Raw genomic sequence first — 19,836 nt, 5'->3', positions numbered from 1 at the left:
CTTGTTAGGTTGACTTCCTTTTATATTTAGAAGACAATATTATTTTTTAAGCTATGATTATAATATTTATGTAGTAGATTTACATTGTTTGTTTGTTAAGCTATCACATTACTCACCATTTTTATTTTCTTATTGAAATATCTATTCATTTTAATACCAAAAAATAAGATAATCTTTTTTATTTAAAGTTTACCATTTAGATTTAAATTAATAATTAAGTATATGTCTTCTAAAATTTTATATTGTAGTTTATAATTCAACTCAACTAATTGAAATTAAAGTAATAATATCACCATATGGTTGATCAATTATAAATAGTTATCAAACTTTTAATCCTAAAATTTGAAGTCTCAACCTCATTGTTATAAAATATAAATTTAAAGTTTCGGTTTTTATTTTTTGAGGTCCAATTTTTGTCATTATTATAAATTTGAAGACCTAACTTTTACGATTAAGAATTAGTTCATTAATCACAACAACCATTCTACTTTGTGGATGTTTTTACAATTTACCTTTTTCTTTTTTAATTCAACCAGTTGAGTAGAATTGTAAATTCTAATTATTATTTGGTCCAAGCGGTTTGTGGATTAATTTTATAACATATCAACTTCTTATAAACCTTAGGCTTATCGATTTAGTAGGTTAATAGTTCACAACTCGCTAAACTTCGTAAGTCTACGAAATTCACAACTTCAGTAATCCTTTCCCAAACAAGTCCGGACGAATATATTTGCATTGTTCATCCCAAAGTAAATATCATATATACATTTATTCTATCGAGATTGGAAAGTAAAAGTCTATAGATTTTGTTGAAATTTTAATTGTGTAATATTTATATTGGTTATTTTATTCTCTCCAAATAGTAAATAAGATTTGGAATTATTGTAGTAAAGAAAAATAAAAGATATGAAATTATTGTTATTTGTTCTTAACGAGAGCGACTCTATAAGCCTTTTGTGGTGCAATACAAAAATCATAAAATTTGACTAAAATTAAAATAATCCAAATACTTTTTTCAACGTTTGAAACAAGTTGTTCTTTTTAAATTAAACTCTTTTGATTTGTTTTAGTTTTAATTACTTATTATAGGATTTTTATATAAATCAAAAAATTATTTCTATAATATAACAAAATACCACTCTATCTTACGTAAAGATACCAAATAAAAATGTCATATATTTTATCCAACATAATACAATACTAATAACAATATCTATAACTTAGTTGAAGAGTAAAAATAACTTAATTAGTAATATTCATTCGATATTTTATCAATATATACGTAAATTATTCACATTATTGATATCCACTAATACTTTAAATTTAATATTTTAATTTTAAATTTCCACTTTTGTATCAGAACAGTGAAATGCTTTTGAAGAGTCAAGAGGCAACAGTTGTTTAGTGGAGTTTAGGGTGATGTTCATTGGAGGTTCAAAAAGGAGAAACTTCAAACAAAGAGATACACAAATATAAATAGTTTTTGGCCATGTGAAGAATGGTCGTTGGCTTAAATAGAACAATGAGTTCCTCTATAGGGGGATGTGATATCTTACCCTATTCCACAAGTTTTGTAACATCATTTTTCCTTTATGTAAGTTTGTGTGGTGGAGTTATATCAACTGGTGATTCAAGTTAAGTGAGTGGAAATCATATTGTAAACTTAGTTTTATCTATTATAAACTTGGAAGACAATATTTTAAGTTATAGTTGTTTGAGTTGAGAATTACGATTGTGAGTGAAAACATTACGTGTTACAATATGATCGAGTTTGTATTATGCAAATATATATCTTACTATGATGAAATGTGTTGGGTTTTTGCACTCTCAAGTATGATAATGACAAAAAGGATGTTAACGGTACAAAAGTATTAAAAGAGTGTACATGTGTCATTGGAATCAATGAGAGAAATTTGTGTGATTGTATTGATCTTTCACATACATTAAATACGAGGAGTTTAAAACAAACGAACACAATCGAAAAAAGCTAGAAAATTCGAAGGAAAGGATGAAATCGGTATAGAACAGGGCTTACTTTTGTTTGAAGAAAAATAAACTTAGGTTTCCAAAAGTTGAAATAGATACCTAATTTGATCAGTTTTAAGGCTAATTATGAAGTTTGAAGTATGGTTTTTTTTTTCTTCTATGAGTTCCAAAGTTGGAAAGAATTTATATACAAAGGAAGTATTTATACAAAAACATTACAACTGACATAAATTTAATAAAGAAAATTTTCAAATATTTGGACAACTTTGAAAACATGATATTATAATATCTATTTGGCTAATTTTTCCAAAACATAATTATTAAACTCAACTCTAACTTTGGAGTCATAGGCTGAACCATTATGAACTATATCTATAGAACAAGGCCAAGGCCAACCCAGCCCAAAGACTCAAGGACCCGTATGGTTATAACCCAATTGCACATTTACGGGATGTTCCTTATGCTTTGTATTTTTAAGTGGTAGAACTCAAAATCTATGTATTTTGTTTCTTTTTATCTATATATTTGTTTGTAAGTTCATTAAAAAATGTTAATGTTCTTAAAAAATTAGAGGTAGGTTCCTTGAAAATAAATTACTCGAATTAGCTAGTTTAATAGTTAGGCATCTAAAAATATGACTACAAGAACAAAATTCAAAATTTCTCACAGTACCAAAAAGTAGAAGAGAGTTGCAATGTTCTTGATTTTGAAAGGATAACTCAATACTATACTAAAGATGCTCCGTACTGAACGAATATGAGAACTCTATGAGTTGACCTAAAATCTCTTTGTTATGTAGACTTCTAGCACACAACCATTAAAAGTTCAACAGGGGAGGTCACAGTTAAGTTCATACCACAAGCATCAAAGTTGTAATATGGAACTGAAACTGCCATTCTATTCAAAGGTGGAGGTTCAAGTCCATACATCATTTTATTTTCTGGCCATAATCATAAGCCAGAAAAAAAAAACTCAAAAAAGAGCCACAAAAAATAGGCTCACAGGGCCACAGTCAATTTTATGTTAAAAAAGAAAAGGGCCAAAGATTATCATCCACTATGACTATGGGAGGTGAAGCAAAGCAAACAAACACCATCATTTTACAAAAGTGATCATCCATGGCTGCCACCAATGGACATAAAAACAGCTCTTTTCAAACAGATGACCAAAAGGGTGTCTGTTGCCTTCGATAGGTTCATCAACCACGGGCATGGTGGCCAGCCATTGGAGGCGAGCGCTTATGCAAAGCCACCAATGCTGGTTTCAAAAAGGTCCTCATCATGGTCAGCACTGGACTTGGGAGAACTTTCGGAGGTTTTGTCAATGGATTTCTCTAGTTCTTCGTCCATCAGCATCTCCTGGGAACGGCATGTTAGACTACAGAAGGCTTTCTCCCCCCTGCAACAGTTCATGAGTTAGTTCTTAATCAAGGGCTCAAAACTGTAAAATGTGTGCGAGACTGAAAGATATTCTTGTGACAAACCTGTAAATGTAAATGTCTTTTCCCTCATCCAGTTTCTTGTGACAGGAGTAGCACATGCTTAAGAAGTCAGTTAATGAATATGATGTGGAGGTATTCAAGCTTTTAAGAGGACGAGGGAATTCCATCTCCTTCATTTCATTCTCAGAAGATGAGCTCAAATAATTAGAGTGACATCCTAAAATGCAGTCACCAAAAATATGGGTAGTTTTCGGGTTCGGACCATGTGAAATTACACATGTATAATCTTCGGACAGCTCAATCTCACTTGCTGAGAGAGGCTTATTAGATCCGTTGTCACAGGATAAGCCTAAAGAAGTCGAACACGGTTTTGTGAGAGGATATTTTTCAGACACTCGAGGTTCTTCACCTAAACAAGGAGAAGCAGCACTCTCGGTAGTAGTACTACTACTGCTAACACTGTGGCCATTTATAACAGATCGAGGAGCAAATGCCCTGTAGGAATCAAAAGAACGAGAGTAGTTCCCAAAAGGCTCACATTCTAACGGGGTTTCTCCAATTTCAAAAATCACATCAGAGTTTCCCTGTTCCATGGGAGTTTTGGTCTTTGGTACCTGGAAAATTGCGTAGTTTTTAGGCAAGGATTTAGGTCCCTGGATAAGATTTGCCTGTGGTGGACAATTAGATTTCTTGGCCACACTTCGAGGTCCAAAGAGAGCGGTCTTACTATCCGATGATCGAAGAACTTTCCCAAATAGTTTACTATCATCGTTATTTAAAGAATCAATAATGCTCAGCCCTACTTTACTAGAATCCCAGTTCTTTCTATGCCCCTCATTGGATGATGATCTAGGAGATCTAAGAGGGTTACCTAAACTTGATAGTACCCAAAAATCAAGAGGGGAAGTTGGACTTTTGGCCGAATCAGACTCTAAACCTTTAGGAGACAACCCAGTAAACAGGTGAGATCTTTTGAAAATAGAACTACATTTGGTGTGAAGCTCAGAACCAGAACAAGGGACATTCATCTGATTCATTCTGTACTGATCTTTCTGAACCGACCTTGTTCTCTTCCTCAGCATTGTTTCGATTCGCCACTCCCCCCTACAAAACCATAGCTTCTTTTCTACATCAATGTTATTTGGGCTCATTCACAAATACAAAATAGTTTCAGGAATCCATCAGAATCGGCAGAAACCCAGCAGCATTGTGCAGTGAAAAATACAAACATCATTAAGATCTGATCATTGATAAGAAACTCCCCAAAAGAAGAACACAGTCCACAGAATCAATTCAGAAGTAGCAGAAACTGACATTTCACGCATTTAGAACAAAGTGAGAACGCAAAATCAGATCCAATGGCACAAGAAACAACCCTGTGAAAACTGTCAACAACAACGCCAAAACTCAAATATGCAGTATCATTTCCCAATTTCCATTAAGAAAAAAATCCCCCAATAGAAAACGACAGTAGTTTCAATCAATAAACGATTAAAAATGGGAAATCCCCAGATGAGAAATCCCAACGATTGAGTAGAAAAGACAATCAAATACGATGGAGAGATTAAACTACCAAGAGGGGTGACCCCAAACAGTGTAAAAACAAACAGAAACCCTCGTTTTCTCGAGGACATTCCATAAATATTTGAAAATCAAAAAGAGGAAAACCCAAAGAATCATCGACAGATTGAAGAACACGAAAAAGGGAATGACAATAAACAAGAAAGGAGAAAATCTTTACCTGGGTTTGTGAAATCTGCTGAAAGAGCTCTGAAACTTCAGTAATGGCGTTGTTCTGAACAGAAAAAAAATTAGTGAATGGGAAAGGGGGGAAATGGGGTATTGGAATGGCGAACTGTGAAACTTGTGAGGCACTCTTCTCTTCCTCTTCTCTGGTGTTCTCTCTCTAGAAATTGCCTCAAAATCAGTGAAGCAGTGAGCTTCAGAAACACACCTCTTTCAGCTCTATGAGAAAACCAAAACTTTACCTCTCTACTAATGCAATGCCGTGCACTACAGTATTTTGGCAGAGAATTATTTTGTACGTATTTTCCCTTCATTTTCCTACTTTTCACTACATTTATTTCTCAATTCAATTCCCCACTACCCATTTTTTTCTTCTCTCTTTTCCACTTTTCCTTCCATTTTTAACCCCATCCATTTAATACTCTAAATGTGACCAGTTAATGTTGGTTGATATCACAATAATTTAACTATATGCTTCATATATTATTATTGCAATGCACTAGGTTCGATTCTCGCACTTCACACGTTGTCAAAAGAAAAACTTAGACATATTTGAAGGAACTAATAGTCTATGAACGTGTGTGGTAAGAATTGTAACATGGCTTAATTCTCTAGTCCATGCATTGTAAAAGGAAAAACTTTGATATGTTGGATGAAAACTGTGAGGATGACGTAGAACCACGTTCATTATTCAAGTCCAAATTTCCATATGGTCAACCTCGTAGTTAGAAACTCTATTTCCTAACTCCACTTTTTGTAAAATGAAAAACTCCCAAATTTAGAAAGAAAATTATGATCTATGTTACATGTATAACAATGACTTAAGACGTCGGTTCATATTTACCACATCATTACGTCTTGAGTAACAATTCAACATGCATCTTGAAATGTCCTAAGATATTATCATTTTTGGAAGAATTTTTTTCTTCACAAATGGCAATATTTGGAGGGGTTTTGTGTAATTTAGGTATTGAATTCCTGTAATTTATAAAACTGTGTTTGAATTGTTTGTGAAGCAAGCAAATCATGTGTATTTAAGATTCTAAGTCACTTTGGAATGAAAAAAGAATCAAATTTGATGATTTGGGTTCTTTGTATTTTCTTCAAATAATGCAATTTCATTAATTGAAGGAGATTTGTGGATCTAAATGTAACTTAATGACTAAGTTATTCATCTAATGTTTTCATTTATAAGTAAAGTTTCAATCTTTACCTATTCTAAAATTTCAAAAAAATTAAATTAAATTGGCAACATTTTAGGACTGTGATTAAAAAAATATTTGGTTATCTATGGAAATCATTGCTTTATTTAAAACCTTTCAGATTTTGAAGGAACTTATTTGGATTTGGGTATCTAAAATCTACTTTCATTTATTATCATTTCAAAGTTTATTCAACAGATTGTGATCTCATAATCAGTATATATGTATATATAAATAAATATATTTTTTTTCTCTATTTTTCTAAATTTTTGTATATAAAGTAAATATATTCCCGAAAACATATGTAATTTCCCAGAAATTATTGTAGTTGAATTTGGTCAAAACGTGTTTTTAAGATAAAGTTTTCTAATTTTACATTTAAAATTACAACACTTTTTCATTTATTGTTATTATTATTTTCTCTTCTACAATGCACTTTTTCAATGAAATTGATAATGCACTTTTTTCTTTTAGTTTTAAATAAAGCAAAAAAAAAAAAAAAAACACTCTAAAAAGTAGGACAATAATTACAATTATATATATAACACCGCGGTAATAATAGCCTATAATATTTATACAAATTGAACTCACATACAACCATTTTTAATTTTGAAAATTCGAAGGTAGAATTGTAGCATCGTCTTGCTTTAAGGCACAAATATAACTAGACATATCTAGATGACAAGGTCGAAATAAATTTAAATAATTAGTATTATCGTCTTTTCGTATACAATATTTTCTAAATCTAATTTAATTTATTACAATCAAAATTAAAATGGAAAACTTGTAATTTAAGTCAAGAAATTTTTTTTCTTTCAAAAAAAGAAAATCTCTGTCTTGTTCTTGAAATTTGGTATTGATTAAAGTTAAAAATTTTACATTGACCGAGTTAAATTTGTTGTTGACGAATTGTGTGTTTTTAAATGACCTTTGAAAATGGTGTTTTCTTTTAAATTGGATCACTTTGCCATGCTTCTTTTACCCAAAAAATAAAATTTATTATTATTAATTTACTTTATCAAAAATACTTTTGACTAGTAATTGCTTTTGGGATTATGTTATTATTATTATTATTATTATTAATCTTGATAATAATTTTGTTTTTTATGTTTCTTCATAGTCAAATATCTTTTTCTTTGCAAGATTTTAAATTTGTTTCACTTTTTTAAAAAATAAACATTACCATAAATTAAATAGCACATGGAAATTAATGAGTAAAAAAAAGTAAAGTTTATGCTTTCCGATTTCAAAAAAATAATTAACAAATTCGAGAGGAAATACATTTTTCAATGCAAATATATCATTAATTTTTATATTTCTCACAACCTTTCTTCAGATAAATGACCAAAAAATTTCAATATACGTCCTATGAAATAGTAAAAAACTAGCGTATGGTCTGTCTATATATATATATTGCAACAAGTGATTTTAATCATAGATATTTTGATCATTAACATGTTCGTTTATCAACCAATCAACTATATTAGTTTTGACAATTGCATGTCTAGGTTTTTCTTCCATCAAAATATAGTAGTTAAGGGAACAATTAAACAATTATGTACTAGAACATTAATGAGTAGAACAAGTGAATTAAATGATTACTTATTAAAATTTAAGAAGAGAATAATTACAAAATTAGAATATTATCAACTAAAATTTACTTACTAATAAAAAGGGTATTTAGAGATGGGGTGTTGGTTGGTTCAACATCTTCAATTTCGCTTTTAAAAAGGCGAGTCATTAGAAAACGACAAAGCTGACGGCGATCAAAGATACAAACGTTCACGGTCTTTAACCATGGTTACTACTTCACTGACCTCAGTTAATGTTGGGTCGCAATCAGGTACATCAAAGTTATGCTACGCTCGGTCAATTTATATTTTTGGATTTTTGCTATTTATGGTTTTTCATAGAACTAAAAAGGAGATGAGATGGACCATTTACTTTCAACCCTCAAAATATGCAAATTATTTTCTTAGTTTTTCCTTTTCCCTTCTCTTTTTTCTCTTTTTTAAATTTTTCTAATTTTATATCTCAATTTTCTTTTTTTAAAAAATTGCATCAATAAAAAAAACGCTCATAACATTTTTTTTTATATTATGAATACAACAAAATTAGTGATATCACACCGAAATCATATGGTTATTTACTTTTAAATTTGTTATTTTTTCAATTTATAAAATACGGTGAGATTGACTTTATTATTATTATATATATATAATATTTTATTCTCAATTTGAATTATAATTCTTTTTTTTTTAATTTTCTCTTTCTATATTCTCTTTTTAATTCTTTTTTTACTATATTTCAGTTAATCATATTTAAGTTTATCGATATATATCATTGATATAATCTCAAAGTTTACTATATTTCAGTTCATCATAGTAAACTTTGAGATTATATCAATGATATATATCGATAAACTTCTGTCAATATCTACTACGTATGAGTGTTTTAAAAATTAAGAAAATGGACTATATTTGAATTCAATCTTTTTTCTTTTGTCCTTTTCTATTATTTGTATGCCTCTAACTCACTCCACCTTCTGATATTCTAAAAAGGTTTGGTGATTGGAGTTTAGGGTTTTATTGTACAAATTCAACTAAAATATCTTCTTATACTTTTTTATTGTACACTTTTTGTTTGTGTAGTTTTGATAAATTTTAAAACTAATATCAATTGCAATTTTATTGTCAATTTTTTCACGTAAATTCTCGAAAAAATTATATTGATAATGCAATTTTGAAAACTATTTATCAAAATAATGCAATTTTTTTTTCTCTCCCCCATTTCTTTTTTATTCTCCCTCTATGGGCGACTTTTTTTAAAAAAAAAAAATCATATAAATTTATTTTGTATTCTCTTCAATTTCTTTATTCTATTTAAATTTTTATTTTTCTTTCTCCTCTATATTATCGATAAAATTTAAGGTCTTGTTTTTTATAATTTAACACTAATTCATTTTTTTCTCTCTAACAAAAAAGAACCTATTTTTTTTCTGAAAAAAATTGATTGAATTTTATTGTTATTAAAATTTATTTAAAAAGTGTTAAATGGGATTTTTTTTCAATTTTTTTATTTTAAATTTATGTTTATGTTAATTTTTTTAAAACTAGTGTTCTTTTAAAATTATTTTGATTCTATTTATTTTTTTAAAAAAATCTTCATCCTTATAGTTTAGTTTTTAAATTTAATTAAAATACGAATTAATTAAAATGTGAGGAAAGAGTTGGAAGAAAATAGTTAAAATGTGATATGTGGATGTTAAAGTGTGTCGAATTAAATTTTTTTAATATGTTAAATTAATAATTAAAAATAATAATCTGCATTAAAAAATGTTATGGTAGTCGTTTTAAATAATAATTATTTTGACTGATTTAATATTCTCTTACATTTTAATTATTTCTTGTTTTTTTATTTAATACTAATTTAATTAGTTTCCTCCCTCTAACAAAAAAAAACTCACTTTCTCTCGTTTTAACTGATTTATTTTATCGAATAATCCACTTTATCGGTGTGGACTTTACTGCTGCATATGGTGTAGGACTTTTAATAGCAAAATACTTGACTAACCATATGTTGTAGTATTTTTTGTCTTCACAAAACATTCGTGTTGCCAGTCACTACATAGACTATAATTAGATCGTGTTTCCAAACGCTATCTCTACTCATAAATGTCTATATCACTGAATGCATTTGAAGAAAATTCATATTCACAACAATCGAAGCTCGCCTCTTCGAATTCATCATTAGTCTTTGTTTTAAAGTCTCTATATTTATAGTTAGCCAACATTTTTGTATCATCGTACACTCGTTCTGGCTTTTAAGTTTATGACAAATTAGATCCTACATTCTGTTTAAGTTTCCATATGAAGGTTGGTCATAATCAACCCCATCGACATTATATATCCTACGACCATTTGTAAACAACATAAATGACACATATATATTTGTCAGTCATTCTTTGTTGTTTTGAATTTCGCGTTAAATGTCTGCACATCTTCTTGATATTAGTACTTCATCTCCCATTTCATATTTTTTTCCTTGTTTGTAATTTCTCATATTTGGTTCCATCTCCTTGTTCTCTTTTCATTATCACTTATCGTGTCCTTAACTTGTTTTTTTCACTATAAATCTATTTAGATTTTGTACCCTCACATTACACCAATAGTGTAAGGAAGTTGAATATTAAAGAATTAAGAAATTATTAGATAACTTATATGGAACCACTATACACGAATTGAGTAGGGTTTATTTTGACTCTACAAAAATTAGGATATGATTTTGAGAAATTTTTAAAAATAACAAATTTTACAAAATATTAATAAATTATAACAAAAATTTTAAATTCTATCATTTATAGTCATTGACATGCTACAATGATAAGAGTTTATCAGTGACTATCATTAATAGATGTTGCTATAACTTATAAATACTTTAATTTATTTTGTTGTTTTTCAAAATGTCTTTATTAATTGTATACTATATAGTAGGCTAGGATCGAATTTGATATTATCCTTATTTTTTTTTTACCTTATTTATATTAATATTAATAATAATTTTAAAATAGTTAAAATCAAGTTTTTAAAAGAATTATTTTAAACACGCACATATATAATAATTTTAAATTAAATTTACCTTTTCTCAAATAAAAAATATTTAAAATAGTTAAGTTGATCTAAATGATAGAAAAATAAAATATTCAAATAACGAATTCTATCTGGAAAAAGTTTAAAAAAAGAAAAAGAAAAAATAGCAAATTTTTTGATAAATTGTTTTGGAATAGCATTATTTTGATAATAAGTTTTAAAAACAGCACTATTTTAATAAAATATCCCAAATTCTCATTACTCTTTTATCAATTTTAGTAAAATTAGTTTTAAGGGACTATATTAAAAATCTGTTAAAAATGTAAATACTAAAATTGAATAATTAAATTATGAGAACTGAAACTGTGTTTATATATATATATATATCAAAATTAAATAATAATATAAAAAAGGATTTCTTAAAAAGGAAAATAAAAAGTAATTGGATAATGGGAGTGGAAGAGAATCCAGAGATCCGTCCTTTCGCAGGACCAAACAGCCGCACATTGACGGAACTTTTAACGCCGCCTATCAACCGTCACAGTTTTAACTCCACACAAAACTAATTATTATTATTTTTATAAACCAAAATATTTATAAATGTTAGAAAAATAATCCATATGCCATCAAATACCTTAAGACCAAGTGGTATGCAAATTCAAATTATTTATCAACTATAATAAATTGTTTAATATGTTCTTAAATTTTTAATTTTATATTAAATAAGTTTTGTAAGTCTAATAATTGATAAAACCTATTCAACCACTTGTTTAAAGTTCGTATATATAGAGAGAAAAATATACATTTAGAGTCTCATTATTCTTCTCTTTTACCATAGTATTTATTTTGAGGTATCTATTTTTTTATTTTTTTAATACTAATAAATCTTAAATTTGAGTATTTCTAAAGTTGTTCATTTTGATTCTTGTATATCGAAATTTCAAGTTTATTCGATTTTATTTGAGTACTTTCAATTGTTTAGTCTCTCACAGGCAATTTGATATTAGTTATAATTTTCCTAAAATGAAATACACTATGTTGATATGTTTTCATAATAATAACAAAACTTTTATTGAACGTACATGAACAAATTTGATGATTGAAATACATAGAGTGAAATTGAACAAATTTCAAAGTATAGAGACTAAAATAGTATTTTAACATATACTATGCAAATTCGGTTATTATTATTCTAGTTTCTTCTTTGCCACTTATTGAATTTCTGACTATCTAACTGTCGATTAAAGACCGTAACAAAGTGTATCTTCTCCTTAACAATCGAGTTGTTTTACACGAGTGAACAAATGCAAAAGAAACCATTAAAAAACGAAAAGTGGATAAAAATGACAGACTAAATATACACTAAAATTGAACCAATTTCAAAATACATCACCATGACATGAATGATATTTTGATACATTGTTTATTGTAGGCTTCATTTGAAAGGAAAATCGAATTTGGCATCTCAAGTTTCCACTTTGGTCCTCCATCTTTCACTTTTTTCTTTTTATTGGTGTGTTCTTTTTTCTTTGTCACTTTGTGCTAATGGAGCCAATATTTATTCCATGAGTGACATTCAATTATGTCATTTCATATTTAGATATGTTGGGAGACATATTATACTCTTCATTCAAATCTTTATTATATGTACTCTTTATTGTTGATACTAACTCTTGGTCTTCTGCCTTGTAATTTCAAATCAATCAATATTCATTTCTAACACATTAAGTTGTGATGTCACCTGATTTTTTTTTGGATATAGATCGAATAGTTCAAAGGAAGATAGTAGACAGTAGGCAACCTTTTTGTTTTATATCTATTGTATAGCTATCCAACTTAATAAGGTAAGTTTTTGTATAGATAGATAACAAACACTTTTTTTGTAATTTAAATATAAGTTTATTAAGCACTCAACTTTTTAGTTTGTTGAGTCTATAGTTTAAAGCCTCATTTAAAAGTTATATAATGCCATCAAACTTTCAAAAATTTGTAACAACTAAAACTTTGTCTCTATTAACAACTTTAAAACTAAAAAAATGTTTTTTTCTTTTAACTTTGTCAAGAATTCAACCAGCTTAATTTATTTTTTTTAGACAAAATGATTATCCTAGCAAACTTGCAAAATTATGAATTCAAATATATATATTTCTTTGAATTTACTATAAACTTTAACCTAATGTACAATAAGAAAAATTAAACATCAATTACAAATGGATATCAAGTTTGTAATTTCTACAGATATAGAGTATATCAATGAAATATAAATAAAAAAGAACATTTTTTAAAAAAAGTAAGAAAAGGTTTTTACTACTTTCGTCTTAGATTTTATTATTAATGTTTTCACGTGTGTCAACAATAAATACATTATATAGATATGAAATAACTAATCTTGAAAGATATAATTATCTAAATTAAGTGTAATTAAACTTAGTTTTAAATGGTTTAATAATTGTAAGACGATTAAAATTAATCAGAAAACAACTTCTGGAGATGTTTATGTAGAGTGAAGAAGAGATTCTAATTATACTTATGGCTACACTTTTGAAGTAAGATATCCAATAAGATATACTCTCAGTCCACCATGATTGAGATACAATAAATGGGTATACCTTAAAAGTAATAATAATAATCAAAGTCGGAATCGGAATCGGAATTTGACCCAAAATAAAATTCTAAGAATCCAAAGAATGAAAATTTAATCATAGTTTTATTAATGGACACATTCAGATTTCATCAGGCTCTAGCGAATTTTATCCAATTTACTCATACAAATTCATCCAAATCTGTTTTCCCAGAATAGATTATCAGTCATATTTCGCTATTTATAAATTTATACACTTCCAAGAAAATTGAACGACTTCAAAGCTTCAAAAGATTTCTAACCTTAGCCAATAATCATGGTTCCAGCTCCATTGTCTGTCATGATTTCTAGCAGCAACGAATGCTCCAGCCTTCCGTCGATGATACTCGCCGTCCTCACTCCCTGAGCTAAAGATCGGACACAACAATTCACCTTCGGAATCATCCCTCCGCCGATTCTTCCCTCGTCCATCATCTTCTTCACTCCTTTAATGTCTATCTGTTTCACTAAGCTTTTCGGATCATCACGATCTTCCAGAATCCCCGCCACATCCGTTAGTAAGATCAGCTTCTCTGCCCCTAGCGCCGCCGCTAATTCTCCAGCGACTGTGTCCGCGTTGATGTTGTACATCTGCCCTGACTCATCGGCAGCCACCGATGAGACCACCGGAATGTGGCCTTTGTCCAGAAGTGCCTGTAGAACCGTAGGGTCCACACGTGCGACCTCGCCTACGAACCCTAACTGTGCCGCGTTAGGAGCTGGCCGAGCCATGAGTAGCCGGCCGTCCACACCACAGAGCCCTGCGGCTGATGCTCCCGCCTTATTGATCAATGAAACTAGATTCTTGTTAACGTCGCCGACCAATACCATCGATACTATTTTCATTGTCTCGGCATCGGTCACTCGAAGACCGTCGCGGAAAACGACCTCAATGTTGAGGCGTTTGAGCCAGTTATTGATTTCCGGCCCACCGCCATGGACTAAGATCGGGCGAAGGCCGACGCAGGAGAGAAGAACAAGGTCGTTAACAACCGAAGCTTGAAGCGACCGCGATTTCATGGCGGCACCTCCGTACTTGACAACGATCGTTTTACCTCGAAATTTCTGGATGAATGGCAGTGATTCTGAGAGAACATCGACTCGGAACTGCCCTGGAGTAACAGAATCAACCACAGCCTCCATTTGCTGAGTGGCTGAACATCTGATCGACAGCGACGACGACGAAGAAGAAGAAGGTAATCTGCGGAATCGCGGAGCGGGCGAGAAGATCGAGGAACTGGAAATGGAAGGATTGAGCAAGGATTTGGAAGTAAATAGTTTGGATGCGGATGGACTTAACAAGCTTTCGACTGCCGGCATTTTTGATCGAACCGGCAAGGGAGAGTGAAGGGCGGATGGAGGCTGACAAGAATGGGGAAAGAGTAATTAGGGCTTAAAGATTGAGAGCAAGCAGTTGATAAAACAGAGAGAAGGTTTATTACAATTTATTTTTTCTGTGTTGGATTAATTTTGTTAAAAAACAACAACTCCGAATTTCCAAAAAATACTATCATAAAATATTAATATAAAATTTTCTCCGTTCAATAAAAAAAATAAAATATAGACAATTATAACTAGAAAAGTGTTCAAATAATATTTTGTTATATTTGTATATTAAAAAAATTGTATCATTTTAAATAAATTTTCTTCACTGTTTTGTATTTTTTTTTGTTTCAAAAACATTTTAAAATCAAATAAATAATTTGCAGATCATGGGGTGAAATAAAAAAAAAAAAAAAGTAGTTTCTTTTTATTTATTAATCTTTAATGAAATAAAATAAAAAGGGATTTTATTTTTATTTATTGGAATTCCTATTAAAGAAAAGGTTTTTATATCTAATAAGCTAGGGTTCTTCATCGCGCCTATTTTTCTTTCACCTTCAGACCGAAAATCCCAATCTCTCTTTATAATCATTTCAACACTATTGATTTATCTCAAGCCTCTCCTTCTCTGATCTCCATTTATCTCTCGTCTCTCAATGTTGTCGCCTTTGATTGTTTAAGATCTCTCCGTCTCTGGTGCTTTCTTTGATTTCGTTATTATCTCTCACTCTCGGTTGTTCTTCAAGTTTGAGGTGTGTAGATTTCAAAATATTATTTTGAGGGGTTTATGAGATGGAATCTTCTTTCTTTTTCTCCCAGTTCTGATCTTCGATTTCTCTTTTAATTATTTTGGTGCTTGAGATTTATTTTTTTTTTTTCGTAATTTTTTGTTCTGTGATTTGGGTTTATAGTACTTGACTGGATTCTTTCTAGGTTGGTGAAGCTGCAGGACTATGTATAACGGTATTGGATTACAGACTCCTAGAGGGTCTGGCACTAACGGTTATATCCAGACGAACAAGTTTTTTGTGAGGCCAAAGACTGGAAAGGTTGCTGAAAGCACCAGAGGATTTGAAGAAGATCAGGGCACTGCTGGAGTTTCCAAGAAACCTAATAAAGACATTCTCGAGCATGACCGCAAGCGTCAGATTGAACTCAAACTTGTCATACTTGAGGACAAGCTCAACGAACAAGGCTATACAGAGAAGGAAATTTCTGAAAAGTTGAGGGAAGCTCGTGAGAATTTGGAAGCTGCTTCTGGTTCTGAGGAAAAAGATGGATCCTCTGCCATTGTTCTTGCTGATAAGAGGTATGGTGTTCATTCGTTCGTTTTGTGGGTTTGATACACAAAAGCTTGATGAGATTGAATAATAAATTGCTGAAGTCATTGAGATTTCCTTTTTATTCTATTATTATAATCAGAAATTCTCAAATACCATTCTTTTGGTATTTAGTTTTTTGATAATTGCTTGTATGCTAAATTTTTTTGCATATTGCTGCTCTTTTCCTTTTTTTTTTTTTAATTGGAAGGCACTGCTCGTCTTTCATAAATGATATGTAAGATGATGTAATTTATTTCTTGAGAAATAATAATGACTGTACCACGTAAGAATGGAGTGTGAATGTGAAGCACAGCATTTCTATTCGCTTAATGGAAAATGTGGAACTGGGAAGGAGACTGGAGCAAAACCATATTTGGGTAGTGACAAGAAAGTGGCCTTTTAGCATCTAGTTTCATGGATCTGTGTCTTCTTCCTTCATGGTTTAATGCAAATTTATTTTCCTTGTGAGGTCAAACTAATTTTTGTACTTGCTATATTTCTGTTGACTCTGATCTTTTATCATATTTATAGTTTATGACCAGTGCTGCGTTCTTATTCTGTGCACGAAGTGATTGTCTAAATGGTGTCCCTTGATTGAACAGGGTATCAGATACACAGACTCACCAAATTGCTGCAAGAAAGGAGGAGCAGATGAAAACATTGAGAGCTGCTCTTGGGTTGGGTTCATTGGATGATAGTGAACAGGTTAAAGATGAGATTTCTGATCCATCAAGGAATAGAAGAGAGGGTCAGAATGCTGATATGAAACGTCATGAGAAGTCTGAACACTCTTTTCTGGACAGAGATTTGAACTGGAAAAAGCGTGGCACTGAAGATCAGTATGATGATAAGGATGTCAAAAAGGGGGCTTCAAAAGAGATGAAACAAAAGGATAAAAAAAGAAGATCCAAGGATGATTCTTCTGACACAGATTCTGGTGAGCGGAAGGGAACCAAGAAGAACTTGAGAGATAGTAGAAGGAATGATTCTGAAAGTGACCTTGACATTGATGTCAACAATAAATATGTCGCCTCAAGGAACTCTAAAAAGAATAGAAGACATGATAGTGATGATTCTTCTGAAACTGATTCTGGTGGCGAGCACAAGGTAACCAAAAAGCACTCGAGAAATAAACGGAAAGATAATCTTGAAACTGACTCAGACAGCGATCTTGACCAGAAATATTTGACCTCGAGGAAGCATAAGAAAAACAGAAGGCATGATAGTGATGATTCTTCTGATACTGATTCTGATGGAGAGCACAAGAAAACCAAGAAGAGTGTGAGAAATAATCAAAGAGGTCATGGAAGTGATCTCGACAGTGATGTTGACAAGAAACACACCTCAAAGAAGCAGAAGAAAAGCACAAGGCATGATAGCGATGGTTCTGATTCCTTTACGGATGGTGATAAGATTGGGATGGACAGCCACAAGAAAAAAGGATCTGGTCGACATGAAAGTCACAAGGTGAAGAAGCAAAGAAGCCGGAAACAGGATTCTACTGATGAAACCAATTCTGACAGTGGGATTGAAGATAAACACAGGCAACTGAAACACAAAAGCCAGCATGGTAAAAGATATGGAGAAAGTGACAGCTCTGACCATGACAGTTCTGATTCTGATGTAGGTCGCATGAAGAGTACGCATAGATATCACAGCAAACATACAGGAAAGAGCAGGGTAAATAGTGAATCCGATTCTGAAAAGTCAAGAAAGTATCCAAACAAAGATGATCGTAGACGCAGACATGACATTGATGATGAAAAAAGTGGCGATAACAGATCTAGCAGTGATGAATTAGTGAAGAGGCGCAGAGGTAGGAGGCACAATATTGATGATAGTTCTGAAGAAGAAGGCGAATATTTTGGTAGAAGTGGTAAGATAGCCACAAAAGGAAAAATAGATGCTAAAAGGCAACATGATAGCAATAATTCTGATGATAGCTTAGCAGTTCATAGAAAGGGCGATGATGACCACAAGAAAGCTAAGAAATATTTGTCTGGTGACGGTTTTAATCTAGAGAAGGGAGGAAAATTGAGCAGTGGAGCTCGTGAAAGAGGAAAAGGGAACTTAGACCATGCAGAAGGTAGGAGACACAACACTGATGATAAATCCGAAGAAGAAGGTGAATATCTTGGTAGAAGTGGTAAGATAGCTACAAAAAGAAAAATAGATGGTAAAAGGCAACATGATGACAGTGAAAATTCTGATGATAGCCTTGCAGTTAAACACAAGAGAGCTAAGAAATATTCATCTGACGATTCTGATCTAGAGAAGGGAGTAAAATCAACTGATGGAGCACGTGAAAGAGGGAAAAACCATGCAGATGGTTTGTACAAGTTTAAGAAAGATTCTATCAATGAGTTGAACCATGCAAGTCAACGGACAGATAAAATGAACGGCAAGAGAAAGCTTGATGAAGGTCCTGAAATTGAGCAAGAGCCAGAGTCAAAATCTAGAAATCGAAATTCTGACCCCAAGAAAGATATCAAACATGACTCTGAATCAAGCAGAAGATCACGGAGTGGTAGGTACGATGACACAAGGGATGGACGGTACAGGGAAGACTTCAAAATTGACTCTGAATCAAACACTAGATCACGCTACAGTGCACAAATTGAGGATGACGACAGAAAGTCGATTCGAACAGGAAGCAGATATTCTGAAGAAACTGAGCATGGAAGTAGACATCATCGCAAGGCTAACGAGTCTCATCACCATCGGAGGACTGATCAAGATACTGAAGAGGAAAAAAGGCACAGCAGATATGAGGAGCCTAGAGGGAGAAAACATGAAAGAGATGAGGGTCTAAAATCAAGCAGGGAAGTTGAAAGAGGGGAGTATCAACCAAGTAGCAGGCAGAGATCTGAGAAAGATTATGAAACTAGAGAATCTACAAGAGATAGGGAGGATTCCAGAAAGAGGCCCAAATATGAATCTCGATCAAGCAGACGTGATAATCATTAGGCTTGGGTTCAATATCCGTATGTTTGCTTATTGTTTCTATCAATTCTAGAGCTTGAATCATGATATGCCTTGTTTGAAAGGTTGTATCTTTCCTCTTTCCTCTTTCCTCTTTCCTGTAAAGACAATTTATTTGAAATGTTGTTTGCTTTCAACTTCCTTCATAGTTGCTACAGAAAAGCTTGTTCCGGGCAGGGACAGAAATGGAATTGTCTTTTGTGTATTGTTCATTGTTGTATTGTTTTCATCAGGTTCTGGAAAGGCGATCCAATATTTGAATCCCATTTGTGCTAGCAAGTTTGTATATGCAGAAGATTCGAGTTCCGGAGTAAATTTTAAAGCTCTATTGAAGTGCTTATAATGTCTCTATTTTGTATTTTTTATTTACTATATTAGTTGTTAAGGTCTCTAAATAAGTCTAGTTTTAGAGATTCATTGACATATACTCTTTTTAAAAAAATTGGAAGTTCAAATCTCAAGTGAAAAGTATTTCTAATCTTCATGTTGTCATTTATGTTAAATAATTGTCTTTTATTCATTCTTTTGAAATCAAAAGGTCAAAGGTGTGCTGAAAACCTCAAGGTTGTAATTTAAATACAAAATTTCATGTTATGTATTTAGTTTCTTGAAATGGAAAGCCAAA

At 31.3% G+C, this 19,836-nt stretch overlaps 3 protein-coding genes across 8 annotated transcripts; 1 reads left to right on the top strand and 2 right to left on the bottom strand.

Moving 5' to 3' along the window:
• Nucleotides 1–2,803: 2,803 nt before the first annotated feature.
• On the bottom strand, nt 2,804–5,438 carry LOC101212300 (FCS-Like Zinc finger 10). 6 transcript variants are annotated; one of them, XM_011651478.2, is made up of 3 exons: nt 5,169–5,438; nt 3,470–4,812; nt 2,804–3,384 (listed from the first exon to the last, which is right to left on the bottom strand). In XM_011651478.2, exons 2-3 carry the CDS (start codon nt 4,576–4,578, stop codon nt 3,225–3,227), a joined length of 1,269 nt encoding a protein of 422 aa, XP_011649780.1. In that variant the 5' UTR covers nt 4,579–4,812; nt 5,169–5,438; the 3' UTR covers nt 2,804–3,224. The 6 variants fall into 6 exon arrangements, with proteins under 6 accessions (XP_011649780.1, XP_011649781.1, XP_011649782.1 ...); XM_011651479.2 differs by having other exon boundaries at nt 3,470–4,736; XM_011651480.2 differs by having other exon boundaries at nt 3,470–4,553.
• An 8,211-nt stretch (nt 5,439–13,649) lies between these two features.
• Nucleotides 13,650–15,031, bottom strand: LOC101203871 (acetylglutamate kinase, chloroplastic). The gene has a single exon (XM_004138708.3). It carries the CDS (start codon nt 14,902–14,904, stop codon nt 13,849–13,851), a length of 1,056 nt encoding a protein of 351 aa, XP_004138756.1. The 5' UTR covers nt 14,905–15,031; the 3' UTR covers nt 13,650–13,848.
• A 393-nt stretch (nt 15,032–15,424) lies between these two features.
• LOC101212545 (dentin sialophosphoprotein) lies at nt 15,425–19,549 on the top strand. The gene is made up of 3 exons (XM_004138827.3): nt 15,425–15,659; nt 15,841–16,216; nt 16,832–19,549. The coding sequence occupies exons 2-3, from the start codon at nt 15,861–15,863 to the stop codon at nt 19,194–19,196; spliced, it is 2,721 nt and encodes a 906-aa protein (XP_004138875.1). The 5' UTR covers nt 15,425–15,659; nt 15,841–15,860; the 3' UTR covers nt 19,197–19,549.
• The last annotated feature ends 287 nt before the right edge of the window (nt 19,550–19,836 follow it).

This window comes from Cucumis sativus, chromosome 2 (assembly GCF_000004075.3).
Source record: "Cucumis sativus cultivar 9930 chromosome 2, Cucumber_9930_V3, whole genome shotgun sequence".
Lineage (NCBI taxonomy): Eukaryota > Viridiplantae > Streptophyta > Magnoliopsida > Cucurbitales > Cucurbitaceae > Cucumis > Cucumis sativus.
Note: the sequence above shows the minus strand (reverse complement) of the source record. Positions and strands in the feature narration are given on the sequence as shown.

Coding starts and splice junctions, on each gene's coding strand:
- LOC101212300 (XM_011651478.2), bottom strand. CDS start 4,578: ATGAGCCCAAATAACATTGATGTAGAAAAGAAGCTATGGTTTTGTAGG. Junction 3,385..3,469: donor AAAGACATTTACATTTACAG/GTTTGTCACAAG, acceptor GAACTGTTGCAG/GGGGGAGAAAGCCTTCTGTA.
- LOC101203871 (XM_004138708.3), bottom strand. CDS start 14,904: ATGCCGGCAGTCGAAAGCTTGTTAAGTCCATCCGCATCCAAACTATTT.
- LOC101212545 (XM_004138827.3), top strand. CDS start 15,861: ATGTATAACGGTATTGGATTACAGACTCCTAGAGGGTCTGGCACTAAC. Junction 16,217..16,831: donor ATTGTTCTTGCTGATAAGAG/GTATGGTGTTCA, acceptor TTGATTGAACAG/GGTATCAGATACACAGACTC.